The sequence below is a fragment of the Dermacentor silvarum genome, chromosome 2 (assembly GCF_013339745.2).
Source record: "Dermacentor silvarum isolate Dsil-2018 chromosome 2, BIME_Dsil_1.4, whole genome shotgun sequence".
In the NCBI taxonomy this organism is placed as follows: Eukaryota; Metazoa; Arthropoda; class Arachnida; order Ixodida; family Ixodidae; genus Dermacentor; species Dermacentor silvarum.
In genome coordinates, this window is record NC_051155.1 from 196,825,210 (window position 1) to 196,849,569 (window position 24,360).

Here is a 24,360-nt window from a genome sequence, read left to right on the forward strand (position 1 = left end):
GCGTTCGAACTGTCACGTCCACGTTCCGAGAACGGGCACCGAGCAGATGATGGATTCCGAAAACTTCTCATTGCGATCCGCCCCAAACGGAAGCGGCTCGGTCTAAAGATTCCAGGCAGCGAATTAATTGCAACTGCAATCACCGCCCATTGCATCATATGATTCTTCGGCAAGTTTGTACGCATCACAGGCGCTAGAAGGCCAAAGTTACATTTTACTAAGGGTGGCGGGCGTGAGATTGGCTGGCATATAGCACTGCGTAACCGTCGACCCGAGTGGAACGCGGATGTACGGTCCTCTCTCTAGCTGCGCCTCCGAAACGGCTCTGCGCTCACACGCACAAACACAGAGATGTACGCGCATCGTGGGGAAAGGCAAAAGGAGAGCTCGAAAACAGTAAGACGGGATGAAGACGGATGACGTCCTGCGAAAAAGCGGCTGCGCTTTATGCCCTCTGCGCGCTCCTCGCGTTGTCGTGGCGTGTGGCGCTGTGGCGGGACGACGAAGAAAAAGAGCTCAGCTTTCACGTCGCTCTGTCAAACGATGCGCCTTGTAATTCAAGCAGGAGTCGTAAGGCTGCCTTCTCACTCTCAAGATCAGGACTCTTTAACCTTGCTCTCGAGCAGCTTTTTTTTTTTTGCCTTTCCTTTTTTTCTCGCGTGCTTTCTTCTATTGCGTCGTGCGGCGCGTAGGCTATGGTCAAGTTCGAGCTAGTTTATTTTCAGACAAGGCCACCGCCTGCGTTCCTTGTTTCAGTCGCGGAAATTTACGCCTCCGGCTGGTTTAAGCCATGGACTGCGTCAGTGGTTGTTCCAGCCGTCGCCGCTCACCGGAATTGCTTATTGTCACATTGTAGCGACGGTGAAGTACCAGATAGTGGCACAACTGCGAGTCCTGAAACGAACTCTTTATTGGACGAACTTGTGCTCAGGGAAAACAAGTAGCACTCAAGCACAGATATAGCGGAGAGCGCAGTTGTCGTCGGTCGTCGAAATTTCTCTTATCTACGGGTCAAGTGAGTCGTTTATTTATACGTGATTCATTGTACACATTCCAGCGTAATAGCGCGCGCTTGCGTTGGTTCCAGATTGTTCACTGATGTTCACTTCGTGCCAGTAGCTCACCCAGGATCTCCGCCAGGGGGAAGGGGGGGGGGGTGAATTTTTGTGGCGGGGAGGGGGAGTGAGGGAGCAAGCATTTGTGCATAGTATGCAAGTCCCTTGCTTTAGCCAGAGCAATCCAACAGCAAATAAAATGCCTAATAATTATATAATAATAATGAGAACAAGGATGATGATGATGATGATGATGTTTATTTCTTAAGCGTTTTACTGAAAGACTTGAAAGAGCTTGATAGGGCCAAGACGCTGGTCTGCAGAGCAGTTCACGTGGTCATCCGTTGAAGCTCTTACCTAAGCGGTCGTGGCAGCAGTGAATGCTGGCAGTGTCTGAGGAGGTCACTTATGACTGATGGAGTGGGCGAACTCAGGAATGTCAGTAATAGGGCGGTTAACTCGACCTCAGGGGAAGGGGGGGGGGGGGGGGGGGTTAGAACCCCCCCTTGTTGGTGCACCACTGCTTCGTGCATGCAATCTGATTAGACAAGATTCCTTCGCTATTAAATTAGCGACAACATTCAGGAAAGTTCCGATACATGAAGGTGAGTCTTGCGCCGAGCGATAACTTCGTAACTGTGGTTAGCCGGTGAAGAAATGGTCACCGAAAAAATCAAACAATGCACGCGTGTCAATATTATACGGCACGATGTCGCAGCAGGGAATACCGTATGGGGTACAAAGACGACCGCAAAGAAGTTGAAGATGGCGGTGCATGTACGCTGTGAGACCCTGCTGCTAACGCAGGGTCTCACAACGTTTAGATCCGCAGGAAACGCTGAAATCTGTTGATTTTGGGATGTTACGCCTCTCGCTTGACATCCGCTTTTTTGTGCATGCTTTCGTGTACGAAAGCTTACTGAAGTAGATCCTTGGATGTCGTTTAAGCAGATTAAGAGGTTTGTGATGGAGGTGATGTTCAGTCAAAAGACGAGAGTGGGGAAAGTTCGGGCGGATCAAGCCTGTGGCGAAGGTGTGCCGGCACTTGCATTATAGCATTGCGCAATATCAGTGCCCACTCTGATATCAAGTATGCGAGTGCTGCAGAACCTTCTCTTGCTAAAAGTTCTTTGTGTTCCCCACCCCCTCTCATAAGACTATATATGGCTATAGTGACTGCCATGTTATTACTCTAACAAAATAGAATACACCGTAGTTCACCAACCGGCGACTACATGCCATAGACCCGCATATGATATTACAACTTTTACCCGGTTTTAACCGACGGGAAGAAACGACTGTGCCGCCTGCGGCGATTATAGGAGTTTCTTTCACAATCGCCCACTCATTCCTAATTGAAATGACGGACAGTGACAAGTTGCAGCACACGTGATGTTGAAGAAACGACCAAACATATACTGTGTGACTGCCCCGCATACTAAGACGATAGGAGCGCCCTCCGAACAACTTTGGGGCACTTAGATGACAGGCCTTTGACAGAGAAGATCTTGGGCCCACGGCCACAAAGACGCTGGCCACAAAGGCGCTGCTGCGTTTCTTGGAATGCACCAGCCTGTACGACCGCCTGTGACTGACTCAGCGATGAACGCTTGTGTAATAGTGTAAAGTGTGAACTTCTCTCTTCGTTTCCCTCTTTCAATCCCCCTTCCCCAGCGCAGGGTAGCCTACCGGGCTCCGCCTGGTTAACGTCCCTGCCTTTCCCTTATGACTTCTCTCTTTCTTTTTTGTCTAAACTGTGCACTGTATTATCATTCATTTCGTCGTGCTAAACGCTAATTACAAACCAACTTTTCTTACTATTACTTTCCGAAGGCACCCTCCCCTCTCAATTCGAAGTCAACCTCCCCTCTCATGCTCCAAATGTTGGCATTTAACGATGGCAATAGCGCAGTGTGCTCTTGAGTGCCGAAAGGTGGCGGACCGCCATGCGCAGTCTTTCTTTCACACTCGGGTTTCTCAAAATGTGGTGCGAGGGTCGCTTCCCAAAGGCGAATTCGCCGTCGAGCGCCCACGGCCGTACGAGGGACAGCTTCCACGCGCCCCTCAGCAGCCGCAGCCGTTTGCGGCGTCGGCGCACGTCGTGCATTATGTATACAGAGACACGAGCACAAAGGGCCTTCGCCGGAGCCTCGCCGAGAGCGATGCCCGTTTGCATACACGAGGCGCGAGGCCCTGTTCTTCCTCTGCAAACGCCGTGCCCAGCCAGCACGCGCCGTCAGCCTGAAAGGGAAGGAAAGGGGGGGGGGGGGGGGGGGGGCACATTACTCGGAACACGCGTCCGTCGCCTCGACTGCCGCCGTCCGTCGCAACAGCAGCAAACAGCAGCAGCCGTATACCAGCCACGCCAGCGGCGGCGGCGGCGAAAAGGGCCCGCGCACACGCGAGCCGCTCGCATTAGCGTCGCGCCCAGAGCCCGCGGTCCGACGTACCTAGAGGATTACTACGGCCACCAGATTTGCCGGAAGCGTGGGGAGGAGGAAGTGAGAAGGGGACATGGGTGGCCTCGAATATCATCGTGGTGAATCGAGCCGTGCTCGACCATCACGCCTGCCAGAGCCTCACTTGTCCCTCTGCCTTGGTATACCTTATCGCCATTTTTCATTTGGTTAAGCGTGAGCGCGCAGCATACGGAAATTCGCACTTCTACTTCCTCCTTTGGTTCGTACCTTCGTACTCGGGAAATTAGGGCGAGTTAGAGCACGCCCTAAATTCCCTAATTAAGGGGCCAGAGCACGCTTGTTATTGCACGATGTCGCTTTAAAGCAGCTCGATAGGCTGACCGAGCTCTGAAGCTTCAATCACGTTGGTAGAAAATGAAGCGCGATGATAACAAAGTAATATTCGGTCCATAGGACATGCTCGTTTCATGCGAGTGAGTGAGTGAGTGAATGAGTGAGTCCTGGAAGGTAGGCCTTCTGTAGATACGGACGCAGATTTTGAAATCAGTCGAGACAAGAGCTTGAATTTGGACGTCAGAGTAAGCTAGTTTTACGAAAAAAAAAAAAAAAAAAACAGTCGTGCGATTCAGCACCTCAGTAGAGAGAAAGGGGAAAGAGGGAAATGTGGGCAGGTTAGCTAGACCTTGTCGATTTTGGTCATCTACGCGTGGGGAAAGGATGGGGGGAGTGAAAGGCAGAGGGAAAACAGGAATCGTGATCAAGCACCATACGTATCTACAGTCACACACTCAAGTCTGTCGCCCTCAGGTATACTGTAGAACTCATTTCGCTTTCTAGGCTGATAAGCTGCGAGACCAGGCTCCCAGTAATTTCGCTTCGGTAAAAGGCTGATCGTCCAGTCTACACAAGGCACACTAGAGAGTCCAGCGTTGTGAACTTCTCAACGAAGGGGGACACGAAGATCACTAAGCCTGGAGCGGTGTTGTAACGCCGGCGTGTTGCGAGGCATTTTGTTCTATGGCATGGTCAAAGGAATACGATTTGATCGCTTTGAAGGCTCCTCAACAAACCCTACATATGCGTTACGTACACAGCAAATAGTAATGAATGAAGCTCAAAAATACACTCGCTTCTTTTGTCCAACAGAACGCACTTGTCATGGCGACTTATATGCACACAGCTCTCACACTTTTGACTAACGAAATAAAAAGTCACTTACGAGCAGCAAAGGGTTCTTTAGATGGGGAGAGTTGATGTTTGCTGGGAAATGCAGAACTTTCTTTCTACACTGAAAACCCTAGCACCAGTCACACAAACACTGTAGACCTTGTTTTTCTCTGTGCAAATAGAACACAGCGTGCCGAACACTGGCACTCAGTTATTTTAGAATCCGCTTTGTTTGGTCCTGCGCTACTAATTTTGAAGTTTCGTGCTCGGATCACGCTATATCGACTTGTAAGAAGGTTGAAGCTGCCCGTGGGACTGGGTCAGGGGCGTAGGTCACGTTGACAAGTTCCCTTTTCGCGGCCTTACAGCATTCGACGCAATCGAAGGCGGCAGACCTGCGCCGGCGCAACAGCATCGGAGCGGACGGCAGCCCGCCGTCGTCCGCCTCAGCGGCGGCTGCCGCTGAGGCCACAGCCGGTGTGCCCTTGAGCCGAAGCTGGACGAGCTGGAGCCCCTGGTCGCCGTGCTCGAGATCATGCGGTGGCGGGCTCTCCTACCAGACACGGCGCTGCCTTGGAAGGCCTCCGCGGTGAGCATCACGGCTGGCCATCGCTGGGTGTCTTGGATTTGTCACCCCGGACTGCCCGAGACGCTGCTATATCAGCCAATGAACGATGGCGTGCACAGCGCCTCGGGCAGTACTGGGCAGTGCGGCACGACATATCGAACAGACCCACTTATGGCCTTCTTGTATCATCCCTATCTCTTCCCTGCGAAAGATTTCGCCGGCTTCTTGTCAGCCGAAAAATGTGAAATGGTGAATGTGGTCGGTTTCTATAAAAGTAAATGTTGCACTCACGCAGGAATCATCAGCACCTCAGCACTAGCTCTCGGCGATATTTTTTTTTACCGGTGTCAGGCGCCACTCCATGCCTGAAAATGTAGTGGACTGGAGCAAGATTCAAACATACAACCTTCAGATTAGAGGCCGGGTGTTCTACCTCTGCACCACGCCACCACACGTCCATCAATCACTGAGAACGAAATATTCTTTGCCCACGAGCGACGAGACAGGTATTTTAAAGAGAAAAACTGAAATGCTCGCTGTTGGCCTGAATCGCACAGTTGTGGCCAGCTAATTACGGGTCTGGTAGAAGGGAGAGAAGCTTTATAGCTGCGATGGAGATCAAGATGGATAAGTTTTCGCGCGTGAAGAATCGTCTTTACATCTGCTTACAGCCGCTTCCCCGGAATGCACTGCGCTATACTTCGAGCCAGCCAGCCAAGCTCGGCCCCTCAGAAAGTCCTCGCGATTACCAGCGGCATTAATAATCATGGCGCCACGCTTATTTAATCAAGGCTATATAACGTGCAACGAAGCCAGTTCGTGATTGCGAATGCAAAATAGCAAGCAGCAAGACGACGGCGCTCCGACTTCGCTCATCCAACTTCCGGCGTCCCAAACGCATGTAACACATGTAGTTATTAAGGTCGCCCCCCCCCCCCCCCCCCCCTTCTGCTTCAAGGCAATGGAGCCCTAAACCACGTCGCTAACGTTTAGAAAAACGACCAGCGTTTAGGGCGCTCGGGTCGCGTCTAGCACGCTCAAAATGAAAGAACGGCGCCGGTTCCGCACGATCCGAGCCGGGCGAGCGAGCCGAGTGTGTCCAAAGGGTTGCCCCCTCGGCGGGCTGCTCGTAGCGAGCGCGGTTCACGGGCATCCTTCTTCATCAAGGGGCGCGCCCGATGCCGCCGCCGCCTGCCTTCACCATCTCCTATGCCACCCTCGCCCGCAACGAGGGTCGGCGAGAAACTCGAGTGTCGACGACCCGCCTCCCGCACAAGGTTTGGCAAAAGCCTCGAGTCACGGCCTCGATTCCCCCGACGCAATTAGGACCCGTGAGTGGTATACGTGCTGGAACTCCGCGAACGGCGGATGGGATCACGTTCTTGACAAGCGTTTGGCGCTGTTTTGCTCCTGTACTGGAACTCGCGGTTGCAGCCGTTCCGTTTCCGTGGCTTTTTAAGTGCCGACGCCTTGGCCTTTCCTATAGTTCCTCTGCTATGCCAAGAAACGATGCAAGACGTAGCAGGATGAAGTCTGCATGCTGCTAATAGCCTCGGAGCCTGTACCTGTACCTCCTATCAGAAAAATTCGTCGCTCACCCTATACTCTGGCAGCATTGATAGGTTCGTGACCATCGGCTTGTGCGAGTCGTTCCTGTATGACGAGAGTTATCGCGCCGCCAACTATAAGTCGTATACGACGGAATGGCATTGGTGCGGTGCAACGTTATCCGTCGTTATTTATGATTCAAGTATATCGCGCAGTTTTTGTGTTAAACACCAGTGCACGTATCTGCTACCCTTCGCTTTATGCAACAGTGCAAAATGCTCCCGCATTTTTGGGCCCGTTGCATTGTACTCGCAGACATCGGCGTGTGCGCAACAGCAAGAAGGCTGGTCGCTGCCGTGGACCTGCCAAGCGTTATCGAATCTGCGGCGTTGAGGTACGTCATGATGGTTTACGAGTAAATTTACGACTAAACCTTGAGCGTGGCATTCCAGCACAATCCGGCAGCGATCTTCTTTTCTTTCCTCTTCCCTGGTGTCTTTTAGATGAAGTGGCGGCGCCTTTAAGGCCGCTCATAGTCGATTGATGCAATGCAGTGTCCTAGAAGTGTGACTTCTGAAAGTTGGCAGTTGTCAGTCTTGTCTTGACAACTGCCAACTTTCTTGTCTTGTCAGTCGAGCGCTGCTCTTTGCATGCTAAAATTAAGGTACTCACAGATTCGCCTTTTTTACTTTACTAGGCTAAAGATGTGAACATAAAAAAATTTAGAAAACAAAACAAAAGCGAAACAAAAAGAACGTGGATAATTGTTTTTTTTTTCCGTAGACACTCAAAATTTTTGTTACATTCAATTTGCTATGACATATTAAAGCTGCTTGTGTTTTTAACAGGAATCTTAATCGACTTCAATACGTATTCGGTAACCATCATAACCTTCATTCTCGCGTTGCATTTAGCACGTGTTTGTGCATGTTAGCTGCATATCCTCTGATTGGCGACGATAAACTATAAGTTGGCTTTTTTTTATGACACAGCAGCCGCTTCTTTTATACCACGCTAAGTTACAGGAGTCGTGAAATACTCTCCTGCGTCTTACCAGATGCCCATACGCAGCCAGACCTGAATAATGGATAGAGATTTCATCTACTAGATCATCTCTCTACCGTATACGCGACTGTAACCTTATACAAGGTCTTCGACACCAAATCCATTCTTGATCTCAAACGTTTGCCAATTGGAGAATAAGGACAAGCATTTTATTAGATTATTATAGCAGTATTGTCTCATTATTGTTTACCGCACATAAACGTTATCATTCATTCATTCTCTATTTCATAGACTTTCTTCAATGCTTCCAGTCTTTTCTGAGGAATCATACGAAGTGCTTTTTATACATTCAATTTTTTTCTGGAAAGCTTGCACTTCTGTGTAACAAGGCAGACATAAATTTCAAGCCGACGTCTAGCAGAAATTACGATGCCGCTTCTCCTGTCAGCCAGAACGAATGTGCTATGCATGCGCTACTGCAGTCATTTCATAATACGTTTACGCGACAGAAGAAGCATAGGAACGGCCTTTCAAATGTTCGCATAGTCATCGTTCGAAAGTATTGCGTGACTTTAGACATGACAGTTGCGTAGTATTTCTGTTTCATCACGTCACTCGCATGTTCACGTTCCCCTTTTGGAAGTGCACGCCATATTATTGGGCATTTCTTTACATTGGTCCTAAGAGAAGGTCAAAATAGGGATTCAAATTTACACGCAGCTTATAAAAAAAATCAGGGGCCGAATTCACAAAGTCTCTCGTTCGTAAGCGCTTTTTGCTATTGGCTTGCCGTCTTCGCTAATAATATAACCAGCATCTGGATTGGCTGTAATTCGCTGTTATGCAACAATTATAGCATAAGAGCCTTTCGTGAATACGCGCCCAGCTTATGGGTATAGCGCTGCTTGAAACACTGAGTGAAGGAGTGCAAGAGTACACGTAATTTGATCACTTTTCGACCCTTTTTTTTTTCTTGCTCTCTTCTAGGAGAATATCCTATTTAAACACTCTCTTACTATTTCTCTAGCCGTTAGGTTGATAACAATTGCGTAAGTGATTGCTGGGGGTGCACAGTTAGCAAGTAAATCAATTTGTTATTTTCGTGCATTTTCACACTGTCTTTATGTTATTCGTTGGTTTTTTTTTCCTTACTCTTCTTTAATTCCTGTACGTGTTGAACCCTCTTCTTCTGGACCACCGTAGCCGTGTAACGCAAACGAAACCGACCCGAGACAGGAGCAGTGCTCTGCCTTCGACAACATGAGTTTCGGAGGCAATAAGTACGTGTGGAAGAAGTTCCTCAGGGGTAAGTACTTTCTGCCAACTTTCGTAAAGCGAACGCTGTCGTAAGAGCGGGTGTTCTCGTATAGTTTGTTTCATTGACGATGATGTCCCAGGTATTTTTTTTTTTGTGTGTGTATAAGTGACTGAGGCTTTTGCATGTTTGAGAAAGCCATGGTGTAGCCGCATCACTCGGATCTTTTGTTCGTAAATCTGTTTTAAAACTCCATGGATTTCATCAGTAATGTGGTTTCGTGTAGCCCATTTGATACTCCCGAAAACTATACCTCGTCCTGTGAATGTACCGAATGTAATATTACGATAAGATAAGCAAGCTCTCGTAGAAAAGGAGCTTCTGTGTGTGCGGTTTCTACGCAAAGAACTGCGCTGCAGGCACTGACACGGACACCAGAAAAAATCTTGTTTCCTTGTTTATCCCTTCACCCTCATCAGTTGAACTGCGCATTTAAGGCCTGTTTTTCGTTATTATTATTATTATTATTATTATTATTATTATTATTATTAGTAGTAGTAGTAGTAGTAGTAGTAGTAGTAGTAGTAGTAGTAGTAGTAGTAGTAGTAGTAGTAGTAGTAGTAGTAGTAGTAGTAGTAGTAGTAGTAGTCGCATTCTTATCAAATATTATTATTATAATTAATATAACGAAGACATGCAAGCATAAATACAACAAATGTCACAATTTCGGCCGAAAGGCGAAGCATCGATTGCGATAGCAAACTATTGGACAGCTATACGAAGTAAGGATAGTAGTTTTATCGGGCGTATAAACTTGTAAGCATAGACATACTAAGTGAACAAGCATAGTGTCACGCGCGCACAAGCAAACGTGAACACATCTCACTCGATGACCGCGGAAACTCGCCTGTCAAAACGCCGGAGTGAGAAAGTGCGGCAGCAAGCAGCGAGCGAATGTACCTTCGTGCTGCGTCTCGCTTCAACGCAAATTAAGCCACGAAAACACAGCGCGTGGCGTACTGTGTCCCCGACGCAGATGGTTTTCAAGATACAGCGGCCCAGAGTAGAAGGCTGTAGAACGATTTTATCGCCTTTGAAGTTTATACGGAACCTCACGGCGACGGCGACTGCATAAATGCGCCTGGAGTGTCCATGTAATTGCTATCCTAATAAAACGAACATTGCCTGCTTGTATTAGCATGATACGGAAACTAAAGACGCTCGTATACCTAACACCGTCCGAAAACGCGTTTACAGAAACACAACTACACGGTTATCCCGGCGGTTAATTGGTAATGGCCGCATGCTTCACAGAAGACGTCCCGCTGCAGACTTACTCCTTCAGCACGGCAACCACACGTTACGTAACAGGTCATCTTCGCAGAGCAGCGCTAGCTGGCGCCACGCAAGCTAGAGAGCTATCCTCGGCAAGTCAACAAAGGAAGCTCCTCCTGCCAGCACGGAAGTGCGCGTGCCATGCTCACGATGAGTGCGAGAGGCAGCACTCGAGCGAGGGAGGACAATGAAGCAGCCAACGAGATGCATGCCAGCGTGCGGCCTTGCTTGAGGTCTCGTAACCCTAGCCGCCCCGCGCAGCGCGTTCGGAGAATCGTAAATTGACTCTGAGCCCCCCCTTCCACTTTGTTCATTTATGCGCCCCGTGGCGTCCTCTATCGGTCAGAGAGGGTGCGAGCACTGGTTCCGGTCGACGACTCTCTCTTATCAGCATGAGAGCGGCGGGCTCGAAGCCATCTTGGCAACACGCCACTCGCTTGTTTCGGCTTTGCGCGCGTCAATTGGTCCATGCTTGCACACGTTCTTCCTTTCTTTCTGTGTTTTTTTTTATTTACTCTGTGCGCCCGCGCATGTGGAGGCTGATTGTGCGCACACCCACTAGGGGCGAGCAATTCATCTGAGCTATTCAAGTCCACCCACTTGCGACACACGTTGCAAACCGGCGCCAACACTGCCGATCGATTATTCCCCCTTCCTTTCCACGTGCCTAACTGCGAGCGAAGAGAATCCGAGCAGTGTCGGAGCTAGCTGCACCTGAAACAGCATATATTAAACTGAGCAACTTGATATGTGACATCGAGTAAGAGACGACTATGCAGGTATGCTTGGCGCTCCGCGTCACGCGAATCCTCTTGTCCGGTCGCAACAGTGTTTCTCTAAACTGCGACATCGCGCTAGAAAGTAAAACACCAGTGTACCGAAGATTTGCGACCATCGAGCCAACAAAAAACGAATGTGCAAAGTTCACTCTCTCACGATGACCGACCAGCAGGCTGCAGCCAAGATGTCCAGGAGACACAACAGCGAAATAACCGCGAACGTTGAATTTTAATCTATATCGCCCCGCTCATAATGTGTGGAGACGTTGAGGTAGAATTTACTTTTGACAACATTCTAAGCAGAAACATCAGTTTGTAAGTAGGGCCGGTATAATGTAAATATCGTATTTCAATGTTATTCCTTCTCGGGCTTCGTCAGTGGTCCGAGCAGCGCTCCGCCCTCATTATCACCGGGATCAGCCGATCCTGGACGATAAGGAAAGAATAGAATCGAGAGCAAGGAATCCGCACATTATACCGATCTAGGTTCGCGTGCTTTTCTGATACTTTCCAACATATCTTGCATTCGATACAGCTGAAAACGCGATAGTAGGCCTTCATATAGTACTTCGTATGAGCGCCCAATTCAGGCATGTTTTTGAGCTGGATTTTACGCATTTCCTTTACCTTACTTTTGGAATCTATTTGTATATATCATGTTCGAACTTCATCGTGTTCGAACCTAAACGACATAAGCGATCGCTGAGTCAATGCGCAGACCAGGTACAACGTGGTTGGACAGCAAACTGTAAACGACACCTAGAACGATTACTCATTACGACGTGGCTTGAAATTATTCACATGGTGACATTCACGTGCACTTTACCTATTTATCAGTCAAACACATTTGAACGGCCTCCAACTCGGCTTGCGCCGCTACTTCTTGCACCTGGACCAGAAACAAGGGAAATGCACTTAACCTGGAACCACAGTCGACCACACACGGAGCAACTAAATCCAAATTCTGCGTCGAGAAATTTCTTCTTAAATTTAGAATGTCCACCTTTGAAACGATTGACTGCGTTGTTCCTTTGCCGCGGGGCCGCGTTTTCGGTTACACGACATTCATCCTCATACTGCCGCACTTGGCGCTTGCGCTGAGCGTCCTGGACACAATGTTGATCCGTGGCACGAGCCGTTGTTCGCATTGTCGTCTCTGTTCTCTTCGCCACTCCTCGTATGCACACTGCTCTTCAGAAGTCCTCACTATACGTGGCCTTCCCGTAGCACTGTCACAACAAAAATGCAATGCTTTACTAGGTGGGCCGTCTCTCTCTCTCTCTCTCTCTCTCTATATATATATATATATATATATATATATATATATATATATATATGTGTGTGTGTGTGTGTGTGTGTGTGTGTGTGTGTGTGTGTGTGTGTGGTGTGTGTGTGTGTGTGTGTGTGTGTGTGTGTGTGTGTGTAATGTAGTGACGTCACGTCCTGTGTTACAAACTCTGCTGTCAAAAACCTGCACTTTATATTTTACACGGGCATTGACGTCACGCCCCTTTTTACAAGCGGATGTCACTATCAATCATTCGATGATTTCCATTGTTAACGACTGCCTTATCTTCCATCAATCGCAGGCTTCAAATTTAGCCTATGATTGCACTACCTCCGGGATCGGCCCACGAAAGAGGTTATTTTTGGCCACGGACACGACAACTGCATGGGGGGGGGTAGAGGTATATAGCTTCGCTGTAAAAAGAAACGCATACACAGGGGCACGAGACAGTAGGTTCATCTGCCAGTTAACTATACCGCTCTGTCCATAGACTTCCTTTCTTTATTCTTTTCATTTTTTGCTTTCTTTGGAAGCTGATACTAGCCCCTTCTTCGACACATTAAACAAAGCGAATCTCCACCATCACCCGCGCCAACTACACGCATATGTCTCTTTCTGCCTTAACCACTTAAGTGCCCTGACGCACGCGCGGTCTGCGCTGGATCCGTCGTTCACGAACGCGTCACAGGCGACGCGCCGCAGCTGCACAAGGGCGCACGTCGCGTCGCTTCTGGTCAACGAGACGAGACGATGCGCAGCGCGCTGGCTTGCTCTGCTTCCCGGTCGCCGCGTCGCGAAATATATGGTCTGCGTGCCAAAACAAACGAGGCCCCTTTAACTACACAGGCTCGCACATGGAAAGCTCTCAACAAGCGCTGATCGTTGTTGCAAACCGTGCCAAGGAATGGGGTATATACGCCGCTGCATGCGCCGATCAATAAACACACAATGTCGTCGGTGACACGCGGACGCCGCGGTTTCGGCTTGCCCGCAGAACCCGCCGACTGCCAGTTGCATTGTCAGCCGATGGGCCATCGCTTCTACGCCACGCTGGCCAAGCTGGTGAGAGACGGCACCCCTTGTTCCACTGGCCTGGACGATCGCGTCTGCATTGGCGGCAGCTGCCTGGTAAGTGTATAGTCCGCGCAACTGAGCGGCCGTTTGAAACTTTTAACGGCGAGCTCGCCTACTTCTTCCGGAATCATTTGTAGCCTCCTTGAAGCATATGCGGTTTCAGTTATTTCTCGGCGTTCAACAACATCTATACGTCAAGCGAAACTTGCGCGCCTCCGTCGCATGACGAGCGCACGGGCCATCTGTTCTCGAGAACACGCGCGCGTGCCGTTAATTTGAAAAGCGAGAGGCTGCCAGTAAATGGCGCCCGTCGCTGGGTGTTGAGCAAAGGTGTATGACGTCGACGGTGCCGAAACCCGCATACTCATTATGAGCACTGATGACTTAATTACCCCATAGACCGCGTCGCGGCCAGTGAAGAAAGTGAAGCTTTATGTTCGATGCTGCGTCTTCCGGAGCCGCCAAACGCGTGTGCCTCATTTAGTTGGCAGGCATCACTTATACAAGGTCGGAGACTGCGCCAACCGCTCCGAAATTATATTCCGGATTCTTTAATTACGGACGCATTAAAAGTAACGTGCGTTATGTCACTCAGGTCCCAATGAGTCAGCGTCTTAAGTTACAAGGTCTCGCGTTGAAAAGCTATAATTACGCTTGCTTTTATATATATATATATATATATATATATATATATATATATATATATATATATATATATTGAGTAATTATCCGGACATCGCGCTTAGCAAAGTGACACATTCTTTTCTTTTTCTCCCTACTTTTTTTTTTTCAATACCGCTGCGTTCGGCGCTTTGCTATCCCAATTTCCGCAGCGTTTCCTCCGTACGAACTACTTTTCACACCCAAGTTGCCTTGGTTATCGATCGTTTCTTTCGGCGGCGCTAATTGCTAACCGTTTGTGCGCAAGTATGGTTTGTTAGGATGCGCATGAGCCACTCGTAGTAGCGAACAAGGTTACAGCGAATGTGCCTCGCGGAAGAAAAGTTCTTGCGTGCGGGAATATCGCACAAATCAGGTGTGTTAATTGTCTCACTGCAGCACCTTCGCGAGGCACCTGTGATGCACTTTGCAGCGCACGCGGCAGCTTTCGCCTTCGTCCGAAGCCTTACGTGCGAGAGAATAAAGATTTCCTATAGCTCGAAGTTCGCGAGTCTCACATCGAGCCATTGTGGCACACGCTCGTCGTGCACGATGTTGTGACACGCTCTTCCCCGGCGGCGCATCTCTCACAGGCAGTGGGCTGCGACGGCGTGGTGAGCTCACGCCGCAGCGCCGACCTGTGCGGCGTGTGCGGCGGTGACAACGCGACGTGCCGGACGTTCTCGGGCCTGCTGACGCTGCGCAACTTGTCCAAGGACTACGAGGTGATCGCGGTCATACCCAAGGGTGCGGCCAGCCTCGTGGCCACGTCAGAAGGAAACAGACTCGGTGAGGATCATACGCTGTATATATATAACCGACATACAATTAAACACCATCGCACGATGATGAACTGACTGGCACGGATATTTGTGCCCCCCCCCCCTCCTCCCCCCTTGTCGGCAATGTTCTTTAGTCCGCTCTTACGGTGTGCGCGAGTGTTCGAAAAACAGCAGCCTCGAAGGTGGAGTTTAGATGCTATGTCGTAAGTTCAAGTTTCCAGCGTAATTCAGTAACTCTTCTGTGACTCAGCAGATCCGAGCCAATGGCACTCTGAGCAGCTCCATTTGCAATGTACCCCTTCACAGAAAAAAGAAGTAAATAATTGTGCAGTTCCAATGTACACGTCGGAATCTATCTGAAGCAAAGCTTTTGTGAAGCGGTTAATTAAATCCTATTAAAGTGGTTAATTAAACAGGCTTTCAAGGTACTCTCGTTTAAGTATAAGTAAACGAGAGTACCTTGAAAGCCTATTTTACCCGGATGTAGCTTGAACGCATGAGATCATTTGGAAGCGATTAAGCAGCACTGCTTAATCGATTTCTGACAAAAACGTATACGAGAAACGGCTTAACGGTAAACAACAAAACCCACACTGGCAAGGACCTGGACGAGGACTTTTAAATAATTTCTTCATCTCTGTTGGGAGGAGTGCACATGACCGAAATTGTATGAACTTTATGGCATTCGCGAATATTTGCAACCGCATTTTTGTTTCCCGTAACGACAGAAGAGATTGTTCCAGAATTTGTCTCTCAAAACTAGTCATTTAGTGACGCGGGTGGTTTACAGATACGGCCAGCTAAATATCTCATTATTATCATAGAGCCTGTCTTAGAACACATTAATAATCTAATCTTTAAAACAGGAACTTTTTCTCATTGTCTCCAAGTGGCTAAAGTTCTCGTTATTTATAAAAGTGGCGAAAAAATAACATGTCCAATTACAGCCGAACTTCAATTCTGCCTGTCTTTTCTAAAATAACTGATACATTATTACACAAGCTAATAACGTCATTTTTACCAAACACTATATTATGACTCCTTGTCAATTTGGTTTTACAAAAGAATGTTCAACAAAAAGTGCTCTTCTCTTGTAACATAAACTATTATTGGTGCTTTCAAAAGCGAACTGTATGCCCTCAGAATTTTTGTCAACTACTCCAAGGCCTTTAATACAATTAACCACCATTACTCTACTAAAAAAACTATAACATTATGAGTTCCGCGGAAACTTTCTTGGTGTTATACACACATACCTTTCTTATCGCCAACAAAGAGTTGAAACAAAGGACTGCAGATCTACCCTCAAACCAAGTGATAGATTGTGTGCCTCCGGGTAGTATCCTTGGGCCGCTGCTGTTTAACATTTACAATAAAGATTTTGTAAATATTGATAAATCTACTAATTTTATTGTTTAAGCAGGCGACACTAGCTTATTTTTTACAGACCACAATCTACCTAAACCCGTATGCAAAGCAAACAACGTACTCGCATTGCTGAATACATGGAGCGCAAATAATTCCTGAATAGTAAAGGTCTCGAAAACAAGATCCGTACTTTCCTTTCCAACAATTAAGCCCATTATGATGGACATAACCGTCACTTTTGGTTTATAGACCATTTGATATTATACCTGTAGTAAGAGCCAGGGTGTTCTTTTTTCAAGAAAACACGCTGTGAAATGCACATGCCGAAGATATTCACTCTAAGCTCTGTCATGCAGTTGGCTTTCTATTGTGCCTGCGGTTTCTGTTGCCACTACTTGTAAAACCCCTGTTATATAATTTCCTTTTCTTATCAACATTGACGTACGGCCATCTTGTGTGGGGTACCACTACAGTTTCTAACGTATCTAAAGTACAAGGGCTACAAAAGAAAGCTGCGCGAATAATCGCAAACGTACCACGTCACTCGCATACTAAGCACACTTACGATGTCTTTAATTTGCAGCCAATACCTGACATATATAATTTATTGATTGATTGATTGATTGATTGATTGATTGATTGATTGATTGATTGATTGATTGATTGATTGATTGATTGATTGCAGCCGTGAAAGACGCCGAGAACGGTCGCTTCATACTGAACGGCAACGCCGGCGTGTGGGATCCTGCCGGCGTGTACGCGGGCGCAGGCACCCGTTTCCACTACCGCGTCCAGAATCGCACCGGCACCCAGTCCTTGGAGGCCAGAGGACCTCTCGCCAGGCCTGTCCACCTCATGGTACCAACATTACATGCATGCTTCTTATCACTCACACTACGACACGCACAGACGCGCAAGAACAGACACATGTATGTTCTCATGTGCCAGCGAAGGCAGTAAAACTGAAGTGGACCGTTTCAAAAAAGACTAAAAAAATACCTGCGATCATGGGACATTGCATTGCGCGCTTGACGCTTGATTTATCTTACATCTTTAGTTCGTTAGGGATTGTTCCAAAACTTCAAATGGGTATGGTAGAAGGTTTTTTATGATGATGACTATGATGAAGACATGGTTGTTAAAGAAAAAGAAAATTATGATCACCCCTTAACTGATGTCCTGCACAGCAATGAGACGGTGGCCATTAATGCGAACGATGACATAGGATAAGCCGCCATTTCTCGCAGCGTAAGGCACGAAGCATAACATATGGCTCTCGGCGAGGATGTGACTCGTTGACATGAGGCAACAGTGTACAGCAACTAGTAGTATGTGGACGCCTGACCAATGTGCCTGGCAGCAAATATTTGCCATAGTATGGGTGTAGTAGACATCTTCACCTCACCTCTTCTGCCGCACTCTGTCTGCGTGGTTGACTGCCGCTGTTTTCTGCAGCTGGTGTTCCGCAGCCCAAACCTAGGCGTCAAGTTCCAGTACAGTGTGAGCAGCCGCGTGGCCAACAAGGGTGTGCCCCCGTCGGCACCAGCGGACGAGCCTTCGCTCGGCGGACAGTTCCTGCGGTCACGCGCCGTGCTCGAGACGGGCCCGTTCCGCTGGCAGCTGACTTTCACTTGCAGCAAAACCTGCGGCACAGGTAACGCTGGCAGGCCGGCCACCAGTACAACCACTATATATTATTGATTTATTGATTGATTTTATTCTCCCAGTTAGGTATCACTCAAATTACACAAAATTTTGTTTTGACCCATAGCCGTGATTGGTATATGGTCGAATTCTGAACCGCACTTCTAAATAATTGGCATGCAGTGACATGTCAGCATGGCAGATACCACACGGCAAATGCACAATGTTTACAAATATCCATGAAAACTCGCTTGTTTTGAACAGATGAACTGTAGTTATAAAGGCTACCTTCGAAAGTGAGCGCTCATTTTTACATAGCATTTTCTTCATGGACGTAATGAAATGCATTCTCTCTCCTTCTCATCTATTCCTCCCCCTTCTCCTCCTCAAATGTAGGGTAGCCAACCGGGCACGTCCTTGGTTAACTTCCCTACATTTCCCTCTTCGTTTTTCTCTCTATCTCTCTCACTGCCATTGCATGCGCCTGCGTTTCTCCTTTATTCTAGTTAATGTTAACGCTTACAGGTATTGGCCACAGGCTTCGAATTCGGATGGAGCTCTCGGGCTTCACAAAAACGAAAATGAAGATAACCTTATAGTTGAATATTGGTACATGGTCAGGCTCGGAGACTCGCGATCCTCCGCCAAGATTAAGAAGAGCGTATAGGTTACACGGTGACACGAATCAAAAAGTAAAACACTATCATGAAGATCAAGATAACGATTAAGAAGATCATGAATATTAAGTGTTACAGGTGAACAGACTAGGTCACTTGTAGAGTCAACCTGATCACCATTATTTCACGTAGAGATGTGATATACCTTTTAAACTGAACTAGCTTCAGCGGCTGCACCGACCATAGCTCTCAACGACTGTTGAAAGCGCGAGTGGGACACGGGCATTACAAGTCGAGCATATTCGACGTGACAACCTGTTCAATGCCAGAGATCATGAGCTTTAAACAGTCGCGGTGACTTGCGTTTAAGCCATGCGAAAGCAACAAGACAGACTATTTCGTAACGGGAGTGTCATTCTTGTGCAGGGCTGCTGCACACGGTGGCCAGTTGCGTGCTTTCGGCCACTGGAGCGCCGGTGCCAGAGGAGCACTGCTCAAACCTTCCACGATTGAGGACCCCGCCGAGCCCGTCGCAACCGGTGCCGTGCAATACGCAGCCCTGCCCCACCGACCGGTGGGTGCCTTGCGACTCGGTGTTCCTGCTCTCTCGCTTCGACGTCTAAAGTGGTTCATCCAGAGTCAAAGTGATGGCTCGGGTGCCAGGCACTCTAGCAAGAAGCTACAGTCCTCTTGAGCATCTTATGGGGTTAATTGTAGGCCGTGATTATGTGTGCCTGCGCCGTCACCAGTCCCCGTCACTGAGAATAAAAACTCAAGCCATCAATAAGGCGTACTTGAGGAAACGGTCACACTAGACTGCATTTGGTTAGCCCCACAAACAGACTACTGCGTCGCCTAATGTAAACATGAATAAGACCAAGCGAGTCCGACAGTAGGCTTACACCTGCAGTAACAATTGTGGTAAGGCTGTCCTCAAATTTGATTCGCGCAGAAAAAGAACGATGCATCGGTACGGAAAAGGAAATTGAGGCGTGAGCGTGGAAGGAGGTAGGAACCATCGCGATAATCATAGGCGCCTGTTTAGATCTGCTGGCGACAGGCTGGTCCGAGTGCTGCTTCAATCAGCGTGTCGCAAATATGACTATTCCGCCCCTTGGCCGTGGTCGAGACTTGCCTCGTCACGCTGAGCACTGCTATACTCAAGCTAAGCTTTGGTGTTATGAGGAGTAGGTAGGCGTTGTGCCCCTTCCAGTGGTGGTTGCCAGTCGGCTTCTTACTTTTTTTTCTCTCCCTCTCTCTTCGAATCGTACATATGTTTGCAAGCCAAATAATAATTATAGACCCTTGTTTCTGATTGACATATATATATATATATATAGGGCATCTGCAACAATACTAGTAGCCCGGATGAGCGCCGTTGGTATCTTACAATTTATTAATTTAAAGGCAATGAATTTATAAAATAGTAGAGAATTCGTTTACAGGAAAGGTATAGGGCATCGGGCCCGTGCCGGCTGTAAGCAGTAACCCGCCGGTTTCATTATCATCATCAACTACCTATTTTTATGTCCACTGCAGAACGAAGGCCTCTCCCTGCGATCTCCAATTACCCTTGTCTTGCGCTAGCTGATTCCAACTTGCGCCTACAAATTTCTTAATTACGTCACCTCATCTAATCTTCTGCCGTCCTCTACTGAGCTTCCCTTCCCTCGGCAGCCATTTTGTAACTCTAATGGTCCACCGGTTATCTATACTTCGCATTACATGGTCTGCCCAGCTGCATTTTTTTTCTTAATGTCAACTAGAATTTTTCTCTCTGATCCACACCGCTTCATGTCTCTTAACGTTGCGCCTAACAGTTTTCGTTCCATCGCTCTTTGCGTGGTTCTTAACTTGTTCTCGAGCTTCTTCGTTAACCTCAAAGTTTCCGCCCCATATGTGAACACCGGTAGATTGCAATGATTGTACACTTTTCTTTTACGCGACAGTGGTAGGCTCCCAGTCATGATTTGGTAGTGTCTGCCGTATGCACTCCAACACATTTCTATTCTTCTGTAAACTTCCTTCTCGTGGTCAGGGTCGCCTGTGAGTAATTGATCTAGATAAATGCCTGCCGGTTTACGCGGGCTAACAAGGGAATATGTTTTTTTTTAGGAATGATCATGGCTGTGAGAGAATTGATGTCAGCTTGGAGTCATCACAGAAAAAAATGATGTGAGAATCATTTAATAAACGCGCCACCAAGCAGTGATTGTGTTATGATTCTAGGGATGCAATGTTACAGCCTCTTTGTTTGCATCAAGTATGCACTGCTTAATCCTAGTTCGACTGCTGAGATGTAATTTAAGTTACAACAGTGTGTACTATACGTACCACTCTCATGCACTTTCAGACAATGGACTTGCTTTAAACAGGGATTGCCATTGCATGCGATATACTCAAAACTAATAGCGGCACCGATTGCCAATGACACGGTACCTTCCGCTGTGAGCTGCCTGGCTATCTTCAGCGTACGCACAGGAAAGCGCACTTTTGTTGATTACTTGAGCCGTGTTCCAGAAAATTACAAAGCATGTTATGCCGTATTAATAGCCTTATTGAGAAATTTCAATACTTCGAGTACAAGGCAAGTGCAAACATCGTGCTGCAAGAGTTTCCGTATATCTAAGACGACCCATCTATTTCTTGCTCTTATTTGCTCAGCCAAAACACACCGACTGTGTTGTCCGACTGCCGGCTTCCGTAACTGCGCTTGATCAGGCAAAAACATCTGCACCGGCCAGGTGATGAATAAATCGACGATTGGCCAGACCTCTTGAAAGCTGGCTGCACTGCTTAACGAGTCTTTATGCGGAAAAGCTAATCCAAACAGTAGAGGGTGTTGCAGGGGGAAACTCGCGAGCAGGACCAGGAAACACGACGAATAAAGAGAAACCCGCATCGAAACTCACTTCGTTTTAAGCTGAGCGCCGCAAGAGTTGAGAAAGACGCGTTTAGGCGGAAGCTGACGTCCTCGTACACTACGGAATACTTTCATATCACACTTCCTTACGCTTTCTCTGTCACGCGTACTAATGTTCGCTCGCTATTGTGCTTTCTATTCATCCGTGACGGGACTCCTACAGCAGCAGCCGCAGTGGCGCTGGAGGCGACATGGACGGCAGTCCTCGCTGGCAGGTGACCTCCGACTGGTCCGCCTGCTCGGCCACGTGCGGCGACGGCCTGCAGCGGCGTACCGTTGTCTGCGTGGGGCTGAGAGGCGGCGCCCTGCGGGACTCGGCGTGCAATCAGGAGAAACCGCCCTCGGTGAAGCCCTGCAACTCGAAGCCCTGCGCTGTCTGGCAAGCCGGTCCCTGGGGGAAGGTATACAGCATGCCAGATACACGCTCGCATCATCGAGCACGACTGCCTGCATACGATTAGGCTTTCGAGCGCAAGGTCTTGAGAGCTGTGCTGGTGACGTTGTCTGTCATAAAAATCCTGATTCGGAGACCTCGCTTGAAGAATGATCAAATTCTAGCACGGTTGATGAATATGGCGTTTGAACATATCACGGTTGAATTGCAGTGCGCCCGCACATGCAGGTATCTGCAATAGTGCAGCCATGTGGTTTTTTTCTCTCTCTCTGAATTTCTTTTTCTTTAAATATATTACTCATATATTTCTTTAAATATAAATAGATGCTTAAATATTTCTCTTTTCGGACAAAGTATTATCAAGAAACAGCCTCTCCAGGGGTAGCTGCATTTACTTGCAACTTTTAAAATACCTAGCAGAAAGTGTCTCACCTCTACAGCTTAGTCGGTGCAAGACTGCGATAATTGAAAACCAGGAAAGAGAGGCACCGCCAAAAAATGAAAAAAAGAAAAAAATGAAAAAGAAGGATCGTGGCGTTACTTTCAGAGCAGCGAATTCTGCGCGCATGTGATGATCCGTCTATCTCAAAGCTTAGGGAAATTTCTTGTGCTTAAGATGTCCTAGACAACTTTGCAGTCACGAAACGCTCTAATCAACAAGTATCCAGTTCCGAAGTTGTCATTTCACAAATATTCGCCCGCGAAGGCATCCAATGGATGCATAACGCACGCAGCCTTCTTCCTTAGACTTCTGATATACACGTTTTACTGTCGGAGAGCCTATTTTTAGGGTAAAAGTAATAATTTTGCTCAATTGCCTTTGGTTTCCTTGCCTGCCTTAGGCCTTTTCCTTTCTTTCTGTTTTTCCTGCGCTTCCCCATAAAAGCGCGGACGCTAATCATTTACTGTGACGAGACAGTGTGAGGTTCAAATGAATGCCGCGTATCCTGCCGAAGAGTACATCCGGCGCTATACTATCTTACTCATCCCAACCCTCCAACCTGTGCCCGCAGTGCAGCAGCGAGTGTGGGAAAGGAATGCGCAAGCGCGAGGTGAGCTGTGGGCCAGGCCTGAAGGTGTCTGCCTGCAAAGCCTCCGAGAAACCCGTCACCGAGCAGGTGTGCGAGATGCCACCTTGCTCGAGCACCTGGTTCTTCTCAGCCTGGTCCGAGGTAAGCTCTCTTCACTGTACTTTTCTTTTTTCTCTCTCTCTCTCTCTCTTTCTTCGGTATTTCTTTGTTTACGCAGTCAGAGGCACTTGAACAGTGTCGTGGAGCCGGTGCACAAGCGTCAGTCAACTTGTCAGTCATTTAGTTAGTTACTTAGTGCGACGAATAGACAAGCGTATGTACATACATACATACATACATACATACATACATACATACATACATACATACATACATACCCGCCGTGGTTGCTCAGTGGCTATGGTGTTGGGCTGCTAAGCACGAGGTCGCGGGATCGAATCCCGGCCACATACATACATACATACATAGCAAGTACATACATACATACATACATACATACCTACATACATACATACATACATACATACATACATACATACATACATACATACATACATACATACATACATACATACATACATACATACATACATACATACATAGCATACATTATACATGCTACATACATACATACTACATACATACATACATACATACATACATACATACATACATACATACAATACATACACTACATACATACATTTGCAAATATAGATTAGGATAATTTTAATATGCGTTAACATTATGGCCAAGGCATTCGCGTACATGATTTTTTATTACTTTTTAAGAATCTGGATCCATTTAAAACGGTCTTTGAGTATATTTCTTTTTCTTCGGCTTGCAAGAAGAAAAAGAGTGAATCTAGAAGTCATTTGTACAGAGTCATTTACAATTAATTTTGGCTTACCTGGAAAAGTGGCTTGAATAATCGCGGATTTACCACGCAGTTAGCTATGAACGGGTGCTTTAGTACATGTGACGAACATGTTTCTCGAAATGTTCAGTAGCTTTATGCATGTAGCGGACTTGTGGTATAGTAGAAGCAAGTGTAACGGAAATTTACTGTATACTGCAGTATATCTGCATGCACTTATGACACTATAAGCGTTTATTTTGTGCGAGTTTCCGTGACCACCTCAGCTGCAGAGGAATGCAGCAAGCTTGTGTACTTGAACATGTTCGGCGAACTTTTATTTTTCTTTTTTTTTTGCGCAGTGTTCCGTCAAGTGTGTTCCGGGCGTTCAGAGGAGACGAGTCTTCTGCGTCCCCGGACAGAATGAATGTGACATGCTGGATAAGCCTTCGTCCCAGCAACCATGCCTTGAGCTTTGCACAGGGACCTGGTTCGTGGGACCCTGGTCAAAGGTGCGCCATTGAGGTCGGCAGAACTCACTCTGCACTCACAGGAGTGCAGAGTTATTTTAGAAGAACACCAAAGGACCTT

The 24,360-nt window shown here is 47.6% G+C and overlaps 1 protein-coding gene across 2 annotated transcripts in view; it reads left to right on the plus strand.

Annotated features, from left to right (window-relative positions):
- The window catches only part of LOC119442402 (papilin-like), a 60,810-nt gene that overhangs the window by 28,252 nt on the left and 8,198 nt on the right, over window positions 1-24,360 (plus strand). Inside the window, exons 3-13 of one of the 2 annotated variants that reach the window (XM_049662118.1) lie at window positions 5,011-5,231; window positions 7,074-7,152; window positions 8,967-9,069; window positions 13,415-13,548; window positions 14,748-14,943; window positions 16,990-17,162; window positions 17,760-17,958; window positions 18,992-19,139; window positions 21,652-21,889; window positions 22,896-23,054; window positions 24,132-24,281. In XM_049662118.1, the coding sequence (XP_049518075.1) occupies window positions 5,011-5,231; window positions 7,074-7,152; window positions 8,967-9,069; window positions 13,415-13,548; window positions 14,748-14,943; window positions 16,990-17,162; window positions 17,760-17,958; window positions 18,992-19,139; window positions 21,652-21,889; window positions 22,896-23,054; window positions 24,132-24,281 (1,800 nt within the window). The remainder of the gene's footprint in view (window positions 1-5,010; window positions 5,232-7,073; window positions 7,153-8,966; window positions 9,070-13,414; window positions 13,549-14,747; window positions 14,944-16,989; window positions 17,163-17,759; window positions 17,959-18,991; window positions 19,140-21,651; window positions 21,890-22,895; window positions 23,055-24,131; window positions 24,282-24,360) is intronic. The other variant, XM_049662119.1, reaches the window with a different exon arrangement.